The sequence below is a fragment of the Sciurus vulgaris genome, assembly GCF_902686455.1.
Source record: "Sciurus vulgaris genome assembly, chromosome: 6".
Classification (NCBI taxonomy): domain Eukaryota; kingdom Metazoa; phylum Chordata; class Mammalia; order Rodentia; family Sciuridae; genus Sciurus; species Sciurus vulgaris.
Window position 1 is genome coordinate 171,969,240 of NC_136466.1, and position 16,485 is coordinate 171,985,724.

Sequence of the window (16,485 nt, forward strand, 5' to 3'; positions counted from 1 at the left end):
GTGGCCCTCCACAGGGACCCGCCCATCTCCACACAGAGGTCCTCCACAGGGACCCGCCCATCTGCACACAGAGGCCCTCCACAGGGACCCGCCCGTCTGCACACAGAGGCCCCTCCACAGGGACCCGCCCGTCTGCACACAGAGGCCCCTCCACAGGACCCGCCCGTCTGCACACAGAGGCCCCTCCACAGGACCCGCCCGTCTGCACATAGAGGGCCCTCCACAGGACCCGCCCGTCTGCACACAGAGGCCCCTCCACAGGGACCCGCCAGTCTGCACACAGAGGCCCCTCCACAGGACCCGCCAGTCTGCACACAGAGGCCCCTCCACAGGACCCGCCCATCTGCACATAGAGGGCCCTCCACAGGGACCTGCCCGACTGCGCACACAGAGGCCCTCCACAGGACCCGCCCATCTGCACACACAGAGGCCCCTCCACAGGACCCGCCCATCTGCACACACAGAGGCCTCCACAGGGACTCTCCACAGGGAGTCGCCCATCTGCACACAGAGGCCCCTCCACAGGGACCCGCCCGTCTGCACACAGAGGCCCCTCCACAGGACCCGCCCATCTGCACACAGAGGCCCCTCCACAGAGACCCGCCCGTCTGCACACAGAGGCCCCTCCACAGGACCCGCCCATCTGCACACACAGAGGCCCTCCACAGGGACTCTCCACAGGGAGTCGCCCATCTGCACACAGAGGCCCCTCCACAGGACCCGCCCATCTGCACACACAGAGGCCCCTCCACAGGACCCGCCCATCTGCACACACAGAGGCCTCCACAGGGACTCTCCACAGGGAGTCGCCCATCTGCACACAGAGGCCCCTCCACAGGACCCGCCCATCTGCACACAGAGGCCCCTCCACAGGGACCCGCCCGTCTGCACACAGAGGCCCCTCCACAGGACCCGCCCATCTGCACACACAGAGGCCCTCCACAGGGACTCTCCACAGGGAGTCGCCCATCTGCACACAGAGGCCCCTCCACAGGGACCCGCCCGTCTGCACACAGAGGCCCCTCCACAGGACCCGCCCATCTGCACACAGAGGCCCCTCCACAGGGACCCGCCCGTCTGCACACAGAGGCCCCTCCACAGGACCCGCCCATCTGCACACAGAGGCCCCTCCACAGGACCCGCCCATCTGCACACACAGAGGCCCTCCACAGGGACTCTCCACAGGGAGTCGCCCATCTGCACACAGAGGCCCCTCCACAGGACCCGCCCATCTGCACACAGAGGCCCCTCCACAGGACCCGCCCATCTGCACACAGAGGCCCCTCCACAGGGACCCGCCCATCTCCACACAGAGGTCCTCCACAGGACCCGCCCATCTGCACACAGAGGCCCCTCCACAGGACCCGCCCATCTGCACACAGAGGCCCCTCCACAGGGACCCGCCCATCTCCACACAGAGGTCCTCCACAGGACCCGCCCATCTGCACACAGAGGTCCTCCACAGGACCCGCCCATCTGCACACAGAGGCCCCTCCACAGGACCCGCCCATCTGCACACACAGAGGCCCTCCACAGGGACTCTCCACAGGGAGTCGCCCATCTGCACACAGAGGCCCCTCCACAGGGACCCGCCCGTCTGCACACAGAGGCCCTCCACAGGGACCCGCCCGTCTGCACACAGAGGCCCCTCCACAGGGACCCGCCCGTCTGCACACAGAGGCCCCTCCACAGGACCCGCCCGTCTGCACACAGAGGCCCCTCCACAGGACCCGCCCGTCTGCACACAGAGGCCCTCCACAGGACCCGCCCATCTGCACACAGAGGCCCTCCACAGGACCCGCCCATCTGCACACAGAGAAATGCTCCTACTGCTTGGGAGGCAAAGCCCCATGAGCAGGGGAACCCAAAAGGCATCTCCTGCCTGCTGCCCTCTCTGGACCAGGTGGGGCTTTCCCAGGCGCACTGAACCCTGTGGCAAGGGCAGTTGAGAAGTGCAGCTTCCAGGCTGCTAGGCCAGCAGCCTTCTGGACAGCCTCAGTGACTGACATGGAATAGAGAAGGAGCCACTGTCCCTGCCGGGCAGGGCAGGGCTGGGGCCTCTGCCTCACTCACAGCGGGGCCGTGGCCCTCCTGATGTACCAGCAGCCTCTCTGCACCCTGAGACAAGGGCAGCAACCCTCTCAGCAGGGACGAATCCCTCAGAGTGCTGGTCTGCTGGTCACTTGGTGCATGAGGACTCCTAGGGAAGGCTCCAGAAGGTCCTACCTCTGCTGAAGGCAGCAGTGAGCACATGGACCCTGGTGGCCTCCAGGCCAGCTCCATCTCATGGCCCCTGCCACACAGGGCCTGACTCTACCTCAGGGACCCCCTTAGCAGTCCTTGCAGCCTGGACAGAAAGCCACTCCTACATGGGCCTAGCTGGGCAGCTCTAGCGGCCCCTCATCTGGCCGTGCACACCATATCTCCTCCACAGCCTCCCTGCCTGCCAGCTTCCCCTGGCCTTCCAAGCTCCAGTGAGACAGCAGTCAGTGTCCAGTGTCCAAGCTGGACTCCTGTGGGCCTCCCGGGGACACGGGATGCACCAGGGCCAGCAGAGTGCTGGTTTTCACTGCACAGCTGCCACATCACTCTCCCAGCAACACCTTCCAGACTCTCAGGAGCCAGGCTGAGAGGGTGGAGGCCATCCAGGGCGGGTGCTGACCCTTCACCTCTAAGAAAAAGGTGGCTACTTGGCTGGTGTGCCCACAGGGGTTCAGGAAGTGTCCAGTGCCTCCCTGCCCTCCAGGCATGGCTGCTGAACCTGTCCTCGTCACTTGAACCTTACAGGACACCTGGAGTTGGCTCCCTTGCTCCACTCTGCTACCTTCAAGTCTTGCAGGTCCAGACTGAATGCCAAGAGCTGCTAGGAGCCGAGTTAAGCGCACAGTTTAAGGCACTGCTATCTTCAAAACTGCCTCTCCTGAGCCAGCATGTTAAGGCTGGCTCCTCTTTGGAGTGAAATTCCCAAAATTCATATTTGAAGCCCTGAGCCTGTACCTCAGAGCTTGGCCTTACTGGAGAAGGGTGGAAGTAACCAGGTTAAAATGAGGTCATTAGGGGACCCTGACCAATGTTCTGGTGTCCCTATGAGATGAGAACTTGGAGGCGAACATGCCCATGGGGCAATGCCAGGTGCAGGTGAAGCCGAGATCCAGGTGGTGCATCTGCCCAAGGACCCAAAGGTGGCAGCAGCTGGGGGAAATGCCTGGAGCAGGTCCCTCCTGCAGTCCTCCGAGGACCCCACCCTGCCCACCTTGGTCTCAGGCTCCCGGACTCCAGGACGAGAGGACGGATGCTGTCCAAGGCCCCGTCGTGGTCCTTTGTTACGGCCACCTGCCTCACTCACACTGTTGAGTCTCTCCTGGGGCCAACTCATCACCAACGTGGAGCCACAGGTAGCCCAGGGTTCCCTCCCGCGGAGGTGAAGGAGTCTGGTGTCTGCAGCCCCGGCTCCTGTGGGGTTCCTGACGGCCTGGCTCCTATGACTGGCTAACCCTGCACATGGCTCTTCCTGTTGGTTTGTCTTCACTTGAACTGCTGTGAACCAGGGGCGACAAGCCCCTCCACTTACCTCACGTAACCCTGAAGCTCAGAAAGAGCCGTGTCCATGTGGGCCTCCGGGGACTCCTGAGGCGGTAACCCTGACACCAGCTCTGGCCTGTGTTCTGAGTCAGGGTGGAGCCAGCTCAGGGTCAGGATGCAGGGCAGCAGCATGAAACCCTCCAGGGTGGACAGCACCCAAGCTGGGGAGGGGTGGGTGGCAGCCATGGACAAGGCTACATTGAAGGTAGCAGTTGGTAGCATGGGCTCCCCTGTGGACTGGGTCTGTTCCCAGCAAGGGGAGGCTGCTCTGAGAGCCTGCAGGAAGCAACCCTACTCTGCAGCTCTGCCTGCTCCTGTCCAGTGCCCTGAGCTGACAGCAGCCACGCAGCCATAATAAAGCCAGCTTGGCATTTAGGGCAAAGTTCCAGACATGCAAAGGTCGGCCGCTTAATCAGGTTTAATCAACTCATAACCAACCCTGCTGGTCTACCTGCGCAAGCCCAGAAAGCCCTCCTGTCGCAGGAGGATGGAGATGCACCCGCCCTTGCTCTTTGTCTTCTGCGGACTGCACAGGCCCAGCCCCCAGGGTGACTTTGCTCTGAGAACATCCAAAGCTCCCGAGCCCTGCTTCGAGTGGTTGGAAGGCAGGTGTGGCAGGAGTGGAGGGCTCTTGGTGTGGGTGCTCCAAACCTGGGTGCAGGCGACCTGTGCTCCCTCCAGGCTCCCCAGCTGCACCAGCATGACGGGCGCATCAGGAGAAAAGGCTGCCTCTCCCTGTGTACTCCCTCCTCCAAATGCCCTGGGAGCACTGGCTCATGGTCTTGCACTGCTGCAGGACCTATGGCCCTTCCCACCTATGATTTTGACCTGTGTTTTGTGTAACAGCTGCACATGACATCAATCCTGTGTTCCTTACTTAAACGGCCTCCCTCAGTTACTCCCAGAACCTCCTCCCTGGGTGGCCATTTATTTTAACCTGTTGGTTGGGTCCATCCCGGGCTCCCTCCTCTTTCTGCAAAGCTGCGTGGATCACGCACAGGCAGAAGGATCCCTCCTGTGAGGACCCTTGGCACGTCACCTCTCCATGTGTCATGGACTGAATTGTGTCCCCCCAAATGCAGGGGTTGAAGTCCTGTCTCCTCTGTGATGGTACTAGACAGAGGGACCTTCAGGGGGTGAGGGTCTCCATCCTCAGGAACAGGATTTGTGCCCTGATAGAACAGGACCTAGGAAGCTTGGTCCCCTCTTGCCTGGGGAGACACCAGAGAAACCCCCCAGGCAGTCATTGGCAGGGAGCAGATCTGCAGCCCCTCCATTCAGGACTTCCCTGCTCTGGCATTGTGAGAAATAGAGGTTGTTTTCAGCCTGTCTGCGGCATTCTGTTACAGCAGCTCTGGTGGACTGAGACAGAGCCCCCTTCCTCCTGCTTGTTTTCCATGTAACCTGGCAGAGCAGCTTGGGGTGGGGAACTTCTCGCCTGGCCCCAGCCCACAGTTAGGAGGCTATGGGGAGGCAGTGGGGCCTCCCAGCTTGGAGCACAAGGGAGCGAGTGCGAGGAGAGGAGCGAGGGCACTGTAGAGTCCCAGGCACAAAGGGACACTCAGCTCAGCAGTGCAGCAGGTGTGTGCAGGCTGAGATGGGGGGAGAGCCCTGGCACCCCTCTTAAAGCAACTCACATCGGGTGCACCTGGGAAGAAGGCCTGAACTTTGGGTCACCCGCAGGGTGCAGAAGCAGGGCCAGCCACTCACCTGGAGCCTTCTCCATACCTCCTTGTCCCTTTCCTTGCTTGGTGGCATTCTCTCAGAGTTCTTTGGCTCCTGGAGCCTGGAACTGGACACCCTGTCCTGGGAAAGGGCTAGCAGGAGACTGTGATCGGAGCCCCTGGTTCCTATTCCTGTGCCCCTGCTGCAGGCCAAGAGCAAGGAGGCTCAGCTCCTGCCTGGTGGTGGAGACCCTGGCCTTGCACTGGAGTCAGGCTCGGGGCCACAGAAGGATGGACCGCAGTATGTGGGTGGAGAATCCGGACCTCAGAGTCCTAGGCAAGGGCACATGGTGCCTGGAGGCGAGGAAGAGCCCTCCAGGCAGGGTCCTGACCACGACGGACAGGGCAGGGCCCCAGGGTCCCCGCTGCAGCGCTGGGAATGCTGGCAGAGTACTACCGCCAGACCCCGCAGCCCTGCTCCGCTGGCCGCACCACCTCCCGGAGAGGGGGGTCGGAGATGGGCACAGGTTAGGGCGGGAGCCGCACAGCCTCAGGTGGGGACCCGGAGGAGCGGCAGACGGGCGGGGTCGCGTGGTGGGGCTAAGCCTAACCCGCTCCTGCGCAGGTCCTTGCACACCCGCGGCTCTGCTCCCTCCCTGTTGGGTCTTCTGCTTCTCCCGGACCTCGCGGGGACGGTGAGCCCAGGAAGCCCCCAGGGCAGGCGCCGGGAAGCAGGCGAGGGTGGAAGGGAGACTCAGGCTACTCCTGCCTGGAAACAGCTGATCTCGTCAGGGACACATCGGACCCAGAGATGCCCGGCTCCCATGCGTCCGAGGCTTTAGGACGCGCAAGATCCCGGCGGTTCGCTCTGCAGCCTAAGAGCAGTATTCGCAGGCTCCTCGGGCTCTCTGTGCCCTGTCGGGGCGAGGCGGGGACGCGGCCCCAGTTGGTCCTCCGCCCACCGGGGTGGGCGGGTGAGGGGGCGGAGCCAGGGCGGGGGCCCCCGACGGCAGGCGGGGCGAGGCGGACCCCAGCTACAAGATAAGCGCCGGAGGCTGCGACCGCCCAGTGCGGTGGGGCTGGCTGGAGCTTTCGCGGACCTAATTGCAGAGACCTGAACACAGAGCCGAGTGCCCGGGAGGCAGGTAAAGGCCGACGTCGCTCCCTGCACAGGCGGCCCCCTTGCATTCTCGGGGCGCTCCGCTCGCCCCGCAGACCCCCAGAGCCGGGCCGCGTGTAGCATAGCAGGGGCGGGCGCCGTCCGTCGGGGACCTCCGCATCCCGGAGACAGAGCGGCCTCCCAAAGACGCCGACAGTCGGGGGTGCAGAGCTCTGTCCGGCGGTGAAATGTGAGACCCTAAGGTCGTCCCAGCCAGAGGGGGACCGCGCCCGTGCCGCGGACCCGGTGGGCGGGCGCTGAGGTCGCCGGCTCCCCGGGGCGGGCGGCTACTCGCGTCTGGGGCACCTGTTCCGCCTCGATGGACCTGACACTACCCGGGGTGGGCGGAACTGGCGACGTGAACCCAGGTCCCTCAGAGGTGATGGTCTCAACCCGCGGTGCTTCATCTGCCGCGGTTGTCTGATTTGGGAGGTGGGCCGGGAAGCGGTCGAGGCTCAGAGCTCCCAGGCCCACGGCAGGGAACCTGGGGGACAAGGCTTATCATGGAGCTGAGCTGCCTTGGGACGTGCGCCCCGGGAGGAAAGAGACCTCGGGAGGCCACGCTTTGCCCTCTTCATCCAGATCTCTCCTCTGAGGCCCCCAGCACAGGAAGGGACTTGGTCCCTCCGGATGCTGAGCGTGGCTCCCTGGGCAGGGAGGGCCCTGATGTGCCCACCGGCAGGGAGCCGAAGGGCCTGGGCTTCGCCCTCTCAGCACCACCCACCCTCTGCAAACTTCTGGCCACTTCTGCAGTCCCACTGGCTGGCTGCAGCCGGCAGGCACTTCTGAGAACCATGAGTTGCTGCCGTCCTGCAGTGAAGAGGCCACAGAGAAGGGGTGCACACATGGACGTCAGCCAGGGGGTTTGGTTTTGGGATGCAGGGGAGAGTCACCCCACTAGAGCAGTCCCCGCCTCCCAGCCTTACCCAGTGCGTGCACAGTGGAAACAATGTGGAGGTCCCCAGCTGTCGCTGTGTTAGGGCTCAGCCCTCCTCCACTCTGCCCAGGGCTTTGAGGAAGTCCCTAAGAGCCATTTCCCGGGTAAGTGGGCTGCGTGGCAGCTGCCTGTCCTAGGTGAAGTCCTGCATAATCCTCCATGCAGCGCAGGTGGGGCACAGCAAGCCCCTGAGCAGGTGAACTTGGAGCCGTCCCTGGGCACAGGTGAATGTGGACTTTGAAAACACAGGTGTTCTTTGACTAAGTGGTTGTCATTACTTTTTAAATTTTCAGTTACCTTGGCTGCCTGTATAAATTTTGCTCTTTGTTTTATTACTGGGAATAAGGAACGCGTAGTGCTGTTATACAGACCTTCTACTGTGCTCTTGGAAGACTATGGGATGATTCCCTGGCAATGTGGGGAAGGGAGGAAGCATCTGCGCGTGGTTATTAGAAAGCAAGTCAGGCCTTGAGCTTGACAGGCGAGGGGCTGGGGAGGAGGCACAGCAGCAGGCCTATCTCGGGGTTCCATGACGGGTACCCCATGCCCCCAAAGAGGTCTAGCATCTCCACCTCTCCTGGACACCAGCCGCGTCCTCCTGGGAGCTTGGAACGTGTGTGTTCCTCCCAAGGGAACACGGGCCTCAGGTCTCTGCTCTGAACCTGGGCAGAGCAGCCCTGCTGCCACCGCAGTGCACCCCATGTGCTTTAGGTCGGCTGAAGAACAAGGAGGCAGCACGGGATCCCTGGGCTCCAGTCTTCCCATGAGTAAGAGTGAATGCTCCGTGGGACCCATGTCCTCTGTGGTGGCCCCGGCTACGGAGCCCAATGCCATGGGCCCCAAGGAAGTGGAGCTCATCCTGGTCAAGGAGCAGAACGGGGTGCAGCTCACAAACTCCACGCTGATCAACCCACCACAGAGCCCGGTGGAAGAGCGGGAGACCTGGGGCAAGAAAATTGACTTTCTGCTCTCAGTCATTGGCTTCGCGGTGGACCTGGCCAACGTTTGGCGGTTTCCCTACCTATGCTACAAAAATGGGGGAGGTAAGTGCCCTCTGGGGCCCAGCCCCTCCTGCGAGGTGGAGCCACAGGGCAGTGGGGAGCATTGTCTTTAGGAACACATACGCGCCTCCTCCTGGTGGAGACGGGGCTGCTTCACACTGGAACACGCAGTCATACGGGCTCTCCCAGGTGCAGGAGATGCAGCAGTGCTTGCTCTCCCAGGTGAAGAACCAGAGGTCTAGTTCTGCACTACATCTTAACAGCTGAGGAAAACGAGGCCAGAGGAAACCCGGAGGAGCCAGGGGGAGGCACCTTGGCCCTGTCCGTGTTTCCAATGGTTGTTTTCACTTTGGAAGGAATTCTCCAAGGGCCAAACAATGGCTTAACAGTGTTTAAAAGTATGTGGAACTTGAACTTGGAGGGGCAGACAATGCCCTGAAATGCACACCTCCAGTGGTCCTGCCCATACTTCTGGACCTCACCAGCCATAGACCCTTGACTTCATGGGACTCAGCAAGCTGGGATGGGACAGGTCACCTGAAATTCTCACCCTGAGCGGCCACGTCCATCAGTGCTCATGCCCATGCATCCCCTTGGCCTGCCATTCCTGCCTGGTCTCTGCCCAGTTCCTCCAGACATAGGAGGGCAGGGGGAGACTTCTTGAGGAAGTCCCGTGGCACACCAATCTCAAAGATAAGGAGATGGAGGCCTGAGCAGTAAGTTGCCCAAGTCGGAGCTGGGTCTCCAGAAGAGTGTCCAAGCCTTCCCTCACTGAGGCCGCCGGGGAGAGCAAGGGAGTCAGGAGTCTGCCCCAGGGCCCAGGCCTCACCGTGGGAGGTAGAGGGCACAGGTGGAACCGGGCAGATCTGAGGGCTTCTGACCCCTGGGCAGCTCCTGTCAGCCAGGACCTCAGCTGTAGCGTGGCAGAGGGAGGCCGAGAGCGCAGGGCCTGGGGAGGGTCAGGGGAAGGCTTGTGGTAGGTCCTGTGAGGTAAACGGATCTGGACAAGGAGGGGGCCAGGCCTGCAGAGGAGGACCGCCAAGGGTGGGGGTGGACTGTCCCCTCTGCCTTAGGCTTGCCATTGTCAGGTGGGTCGGGGTGACCAGGGGTTTCTGAAGGGACAGATCAAGGCACTGGAAATAGTGGCAAGAGGCATGGAGGTGGCAGACTGCCCGTCACCGCTGGGACTCGCCCTTGGAGGGTGGCCATGCCCCAAACGGGTCGGTGGGTGCACAGGGCCACACTCAGGACTGGGAGGCAGGCACAAGCTCAGGTGAGGAAAGCAGCCCCTCCCACCCCCAGCCAAGGCCCGTGTGCCCGCAGGTGCCTTCCTGGTGCCCTACCTGCTCTTCATGATCATTGCCGGGATGCCACTCTTCTACATGGAGCTAGCCCTTGGGCAGTTCAACAGGGAAGGAGCTGCCGGAGTGTGGAAGATCTGCCCCATCCTGAAAGGTAACGTGTGGGACGTGACCTTTTGCCCCAGCGCAGAGCAGAGTGGGGTGCAGACCACAGCAGAGGCTTGGGGCTTTCAGCAGAGCGGGCCGTCTAGTAGGCATGCAGGGTCCAGGGTGGCCGAGACACATGGACAGTTCGCCCACATTCTAAGTTGGTACTGTGCTGAAGATCAGCCATGACCAAGGATAGGTGCTCCAGGTAAGGCCTCCTGCAGTGCTTCACAGTGTTATTTTGTCAGGGTGTTGAAATGGTAGGTAATATAGAACACTCATCTAGCAATCTGCCACCTGTCATCCATCCATGAGGCGTCTGTCATCTGTCTCATTTGTCTACGTCATCATCATCTGCCGACCACCTGTCGGCTGTGATTCCCCAGCTCTCTACCCATGTAAATCATCATTTTTGCTCTCCATCATCTGTCTACCTGTATCTATGTCTATGGTCTATCTAGTTTTTCACCCGGCCTTCCAGGCTGCTAATGTTAGACCACAGCATCAGGAAGCACACACCTCACGTTGACCCCAGGTAGTTGAGCAGCTCACGTGTTCCCCTGAGATCCCTGGAGGGCACACCAGAGAGCTATCTCGCTCTCTGCTGGAGATGCAGACTCTGAGGGTCAGGGTGCTTGAGTAATTTGCCCAGGACGAGCACAGCAGGACTCCATTCCAGACCTGTCTAGCTCCCCAGCCAGGCTGCACGGTCGCACAGTCCCTTTGCCGGTTCTGCCTCCTGGAGCTTGGGTTCCAGGTGGCTTTGGGGGCACTTCCTCAAGGAGACACAGGACAGGCGCCCCTCAAACAGTTGGCACTAAGAAAATGACCCTTGAAAGGCCAGTCTTTGGGTTTTCTCAGAAGGTCTTGAAGACCTGGTATATGTGGAAGAGAGCAGAACCCAGCAGTCTCCAGGAACGTGCCATCAGCGCCCAGGCGTCCATATCCAAGACCAGTGGGTACTGCTTTCAAGGTGCCAACACATCATCTCACAGCTGCAGGGCCAGCTCTCAGGACAGGACTGCCCTCTTGGCAGCAGAAATGCCAAGACTGCCAGGCACACTGGCTTGTCCGGGCATTAGACTGCCCTTCCTTAACTCTCCCATAGTGACTCTTGAGATATTTGCAGTTTTCTCCCAAGCCAAAGGATTCTCTGGACCTCAGTAAAACGGAACTGCATAAAGAGTGACTTCCCTCCCTGACACCACCCGCCCATGCCTTAAGAGTGAGGCAGACCCTCGGGCCCATGGCAGACCCATCAAGGCCTGGGCATTCCCTGGGATCTGAATGCAGGCGTCAAAGCTCAAGAACTGTCTGCGATGTGACTGTCACCTTGTCCCCTTCGGATCCCTGTGGCAGTTCACTGAAGGCTCTGGACTCCAGGGACAGATGCTCTGGGCAACTGACCTTGTGCTGCCCACGTACTGCACATCCCTGGTTTTGCCAGGTTGGCAGACTAACAGGACCTGGTGCAGAGGAACTGAGGGTGTCCTCCCGACTCTACCCAGCAGTACTAATGACATTGCAGAGTGGATTTTTGTAAAATAAGCAATTCCAAGAACTTCAGAGCACTTGGTAGTCCTGGGAACTTGCCTTGGGTTGCTAGAGGACATCTGACCTCCGCAGCATGGCCGTCGGCACCATCTTGGGAAACAGATTACAGATGCGGGGCTCCTAGCTGCGCAGGAACATGAAGGTGGGAAGGCCTTGGAGGGACAGGTGGACCCCCACCTCAGCCCTGCACACTCCTGCAGCCAGGTACTCTGCAGGGCCATGCTGGGGCCCAGGGGGCCCAGGAGGAGTCACGTGTGCCCCCAGGGCAGCTCCTCGGCAGAGGCTCTCTCCCCCGCAGTGTGGTCTGTGGTGGGGAAATCGCGACTCACTTCAGGCCAGCTGCTGGCTCTGGCATCCATGCAGCCAGTGCTCAGTGAATCCATGCAAGAAAACTGGTCTGTTTGTTTTACAAGAGGAAAGTCCTTGACTAGTATGAGACCAACCAAAGCACAGTCCCAGCAGGCAGTGGCCCTTTGGTTTGTCCCTAGGGTGCCAGTTTGACTGGAGGGCATGGTTGGCTTTCGAGCAGGGTGGGCAGAAGCCTTCTCCTACCAGCCCTGGTAGGTAGGCCTTCTCCTTCCTCCCAGTCCTGTCTTGTTAATAAAACTATACATTTTCATGTCTCATTAAATAGGAGTACCACCTGGTAAATGAAGACGACAGTTAAAGTGCCCCAGAATGATTTTTGGAACTAAAGGGTCATGCAGGTCATCCTCAGTGGGTGATTGACGTGTCCTGCCCCTTCTATAGCCCTGGGAGCTGCCCCTGCTCCTAACCAGGAGCTGAGCTCCACTTTGAAAGCCGGAAAGTGAAGTCCACAGTGAGCCCAGCTGTGTCTGAGGCCGTGAGTCATCCTGGTTCTTCTGCACAGTCTCCAGGGCCCTGAGGGAAAGCAGCTAGAGAGGCCTCAGGTGGCCTTCAGCACTGAAGTGGGCCTGGCCTGGCCCTGGAGAAGAACCCCTTAAACCTCAGTCTCTTTTCCTCTCCTTCCCATTCTCTCCATGTGTGTCTCTCCACCTGCCTGGTGACTCTTGTAGGGACCGTACGGGATGCTCCGTCATGGATTCCCGAAGTGTCTGTGAGGCTGTCCTGGAGCCAGCCTGTGAGCACTCATGGGGCGCTAGGTCTTGTGGAGAGAAAGGTGGATGTCGCTGTCCTGGGGCCTTGGTGCCCACATTAGTAGGAAGCTTTCTTTCAGGTTGTCTGTTTATTGCCAAAGGCAGACAATGCTGTGGAAAAATCACCTTATTGTATTGAACATAAAATAATCATGATATTTTGCACTCGGTAATGTTTTAGTGTGACTGATCAAGCTCACCCTCATTCTGAAAAATAATTAAACGTGGCTCGGAGGAAACCGCAGAATACACACAAGGTTAATGTAAAGAAATGCTAAGGAAATAGAACTTTAAGAAAATGGATAGCGGCAAGAGCGCTGGCGTTAACGTTTGTCTCTGAGCCTCCGGGGAGAGGAAGGGCACTGTGCTTCCATCCCTGTTCTTCCTGGAACCTCGGGCTAGGAAGCCCGCCCCTGCCGAGGGGAGACGGCCGCCGTGGCCTGAGTGGTGAAGGTCTCCGTGGAGCCTCGCCGTGCTGCCTGCTTGCACAGCGATTGCAGGGCATGGCTGCAGCAGAGCAGAGCACGGATCTCCTGAGGCTGGGTTGCTTGAGCTGGCAAGGGCTGCGTGCCAGAGGCACAGGTCTGCCTTCCCAGGCTCTGCCTTCTTGAAGGGCAGAGCTCAGCATGACCAGATGAATGGCGCAGGCAGCCATTCTCCTCCGCAGGCACCTGGGCTGCTGGACAGTGCAGGAGAGAGGCAGCCCCAGACAAGACCCTCCTCTGTGGCATTGCTAACCACACAAGCCCTTTGCTGTGGGAGCCAAGTTGTCACTCTCTTGTGAATGGTGGTTCTCCTGTCCCTGTGCTGTGAAGCCCAGATGGAGAACTCTCCATACAGCAGTGGCCCTGGAAGAACAAAATCAGCCCTCCCTTGGTACACCAGATTTGGATGCACTTTAGCGTTTGATCAAAGGATACTTTGAGTTCCCCAAGTTCCAAGCTGAGGACCTGGGATTCAAAGTTTTAATCTTGAAAAGCCGGCTGCAGGGAAGACTGCCCATGGTGCCTTGTGGAACAGCACCTTGTGGAACAGCTTGGCTTCCTGGCAACATGGCTGCCCATCATGGCTGCCTGGGCCATCCTTTGACAGAACCCAGACTCTGTATGGAGCTGGAGGAACAGAGCTGTGTGTGAATGATTCATCACTAACCGGTTCCGCCTGGAGAAGCCGTCCCAAGCAAGCATTTTGGTTTGATCGTAACTGCTTCTGACCACACTTTCCAAGGGGGCTCATGTGCATTCCCGATCCTGCTTTTTGCTCATGGGATAGGAAGGGAGCTTTAACACGGTGCCTTGATCATGACAGCAGCCTCTGCGAAGGGTCCTTGAGGAGGACCCCAAACCACTCCCTGAAACAGGCATCCGCCCAAAGGTGGGCTCCTCCCTGGCAAGCCGCTGGTCAGGCACAACACAGGTTCTCGTGACCTGAATCCGTCACAGCCCAGCCACAGAGCTGAGGAGGAAGCTGAAGTGAAACGTGGAGCCTGATGAAGGGAGCAAGAGCAGCAGAACGTGGCTGGGCTGGTCCAGCATCCTTGAAGACGAACCCTTGGCTAAGGAGGAGGTCTTCTAACCACCAGACCCATTACTCACCAGTCAGGTTGACCCCATTCTGTGGATTGCCCCCAACTGGGCTCTTTTCCAGTTCACCAGGAGCCCCTACCAAGTGGAGGATCCCAAATTCCAGGTTTTGTGATCTTGGAAAGAGCACTCTGTCAGGCCCTGTCTCTGGGTGGCCCCAGGTGGTCATGCATGGCCCTGTGTGGTCCTAGGAAGCCCTGGGTGATCATACATGACCCTGGGAGACTGACGGTCAGGCATGGCCTGGGTGCTCGTGAATGGCCCCAGGTGACCCTGCTTACCCTGGGTAGTCTCAGAGGGAGGTGGGTAGCTGTGGGTGGCCACGGATGGCCTTGGATGAGTTTGGGTAACCTGATGGGCAAGGATGAGCATGAAGTCTGTGAACCGCCCTGTGATCATGGTGTCCCTGGCTAAGCCTGGACAGTGCTGGGTGCCCTTGATAATCCTGAGTGAGCCTGGGTTGCTATGGATTTTCATGGAGGACCCCAGTTGTCCCCTGGCCACACTGAGCATTCCTGAGGGACCTTCGATGGCCTTATTGACATGGGTGTCTCAAGGTGGCCCAGGGTGACTGTTCTGACGGTTTCACGTGGACCTGGTAGTCCCACCTAACCCTGGTTATGTTGTCGTGGGTGACGCAGAGATGACCTAGGTGACCTAGGTGACCTGAATGCCCCTGGTTGACCCTGAGTGTCCGCGGCAGCAGTGGACGGTCCCTCCTTACCCTGCCTGGATGTGGATGACCTTCATGTCCTAGATGGCCCTGGGTGACCTAACGTGGCCCCAGATGTTGCTGGGTGTCCCTAGTTAACCCTAAGCATCCCTGGAGCTGCCAGGGTGGTCACTTGTGCCCCGGGAGGCCTTCCTGGCCCTGGTGTCCCTTAGAGACACCCTGATGTCTGGCTGAAGGAGATGGCTCTGGAGGGCACACAGCCCTTCCGTGAGCCTCTCCGTGTTCCACGCGTCCTCCGGCACCACGAAGGCCAGGCAGGACGCCAGCGGGCGGAGGCGGGCCTGCGACGGCCGCTGACGGGCTGCTGTCATCCCCAGGCGTGGGCTTCGCGGTCATCCTGATCTCGCTCTACGTGGGCTTCTTCTACAACGTCGTCATCGCCTGGGCGCTGCACTACTTCTTCTCCTCCTTCTCGGCGGAGCTGCCCTGGGTCCACTGCAACAACTCCTGGAACAGCCCCCGCTGCTCCGACGCCCACCCCGGCAACTCCACCCTCGGCGCGGGCCTGAACGACACTCTCGGGACCACGCCAGCCGCTGAGTACTTCGAGTGAGTGGAAGGCAAGCCTTACAGGCCTGGAGGACGAGGGAGGGCGGGGATGGCCCTCCAGGGCGACCCTGCGGGCACCGCTCTGCCCTGCTGCGTGCAGGGGTGGAGGCATGGCCTGCCTGGAGCTGCCCACCTGCTCCTCTGTGTCCTGGTGGAGTGTGATTCTGACTCCCACAGGGGTCCTCTAGCTCAGCTGCCCTGCTAGAGGAGCCGCTCACCGTCCATCCTGCTCCCCAGTGGGGGAGGAGGCCTCTCAGGGCTATAGCACTGAGTGGGAGGCAGGCGAGCCTGGGTCGGGGGTCAGCCTCTGGCCACCCCCCCCCCGCCTCCCTGCCCACGGGGTCAGCCACGCTGTTGCTCACGGCTCTGCTCTCTCCAGCAGAGGGGCTGCTGGCCTTGCAGCCTGGCCCTTGCTTCACAGAGAGGTTGTCTACCAGCTGAAACTCCACTTTCCTAAGCTCTTCTCTTTGTAACAAGCACAGCTTTATTCCCTGTGTTGGGCCCGCCCTGCCCACAGGCCCTCCATCCTCCTGCTGCACATGCCCATGCCCTGCTCCTGTCTCCCGGCCTCCTGTCTAGTCCACCTGCAGGCCAGCCCCTCTCTGGAATCTGTTTTTCTCTGAGCCCTTCCGCCCTGCACCAGCTCCTTCGTCCTCCCCCATCGCCAAGTGGCCTTGCCTGGAAGGGCTGTGACCTCAGCACAGGTCCACCACTACCCCTTGACCTCTGGGACAGGTGCGTGTGTGTGGGAGAGCGCACTGTGGGGAGCCGCGCTGGGGAAGGTGGTCTCTTCCCCAGCCCGATTCCAGCCAGAGTTTTACCCTGAGCTGTGGTGTGCAGGCTTTGCGGGGTGGACGGGCATGGCCAGGCTGTGAGGCACAGGAGGATGTGGGGCGCATGCCAGGCCATCCCATGTTGTGGGTGGACCTCAGCGCACCTCGGAGCATGTGGAAAGGCTGCAGAGCCAATGATGCTCTGGGAGGGCCGGTCATTCATATGCCTGGTTTTTCAGAAAGAGGGCTGGGGGACTCAGTGAGTCGTGGTGAATGGTGGAGGAAAAATACATGTTCTAGAAATCAGATGATTGGAGGCAGATGGAGGGGTGACCCAGCCCTCTGCCCCATGAAGGCCACAGGGCCACCTGCCAGTGGAGGCCG

The 16,485-nt window shown here is 60.3% G+C and overlaps 1 protein-coding gene across 1 annotated transcript in view; it reads left to right on the forward strand.

Annotated features, from left to right (window-relative positions):
• Positions 1–8,105: 8,105 nt before the first annotated feature.
• SLC6A3 (solute carrier family 6 member 3) overlaps positions 8,106–16,485 on the forward strand; it is a gene marked incomplete at its 5' end in the record, with an annotated part of 34,124 nt that continues 25,744 nt past the window's right edge. The window contains 3 exons of the mRNA XM_079145447.1: positions 8,106–8,385; positions 9,667–9,798; positions 15,097–15,328. Of these exons, the coding sequence (XP_079001573.1) occupies positions 8,106–8,385; positions 9,667–9,798; positions 15,097–15,328 (644 nt within the window). The remainder of the gene's footprint in view (positions 8,386–9,666; positions 9,799–15,096; positions 15,329–16,485) is intronic.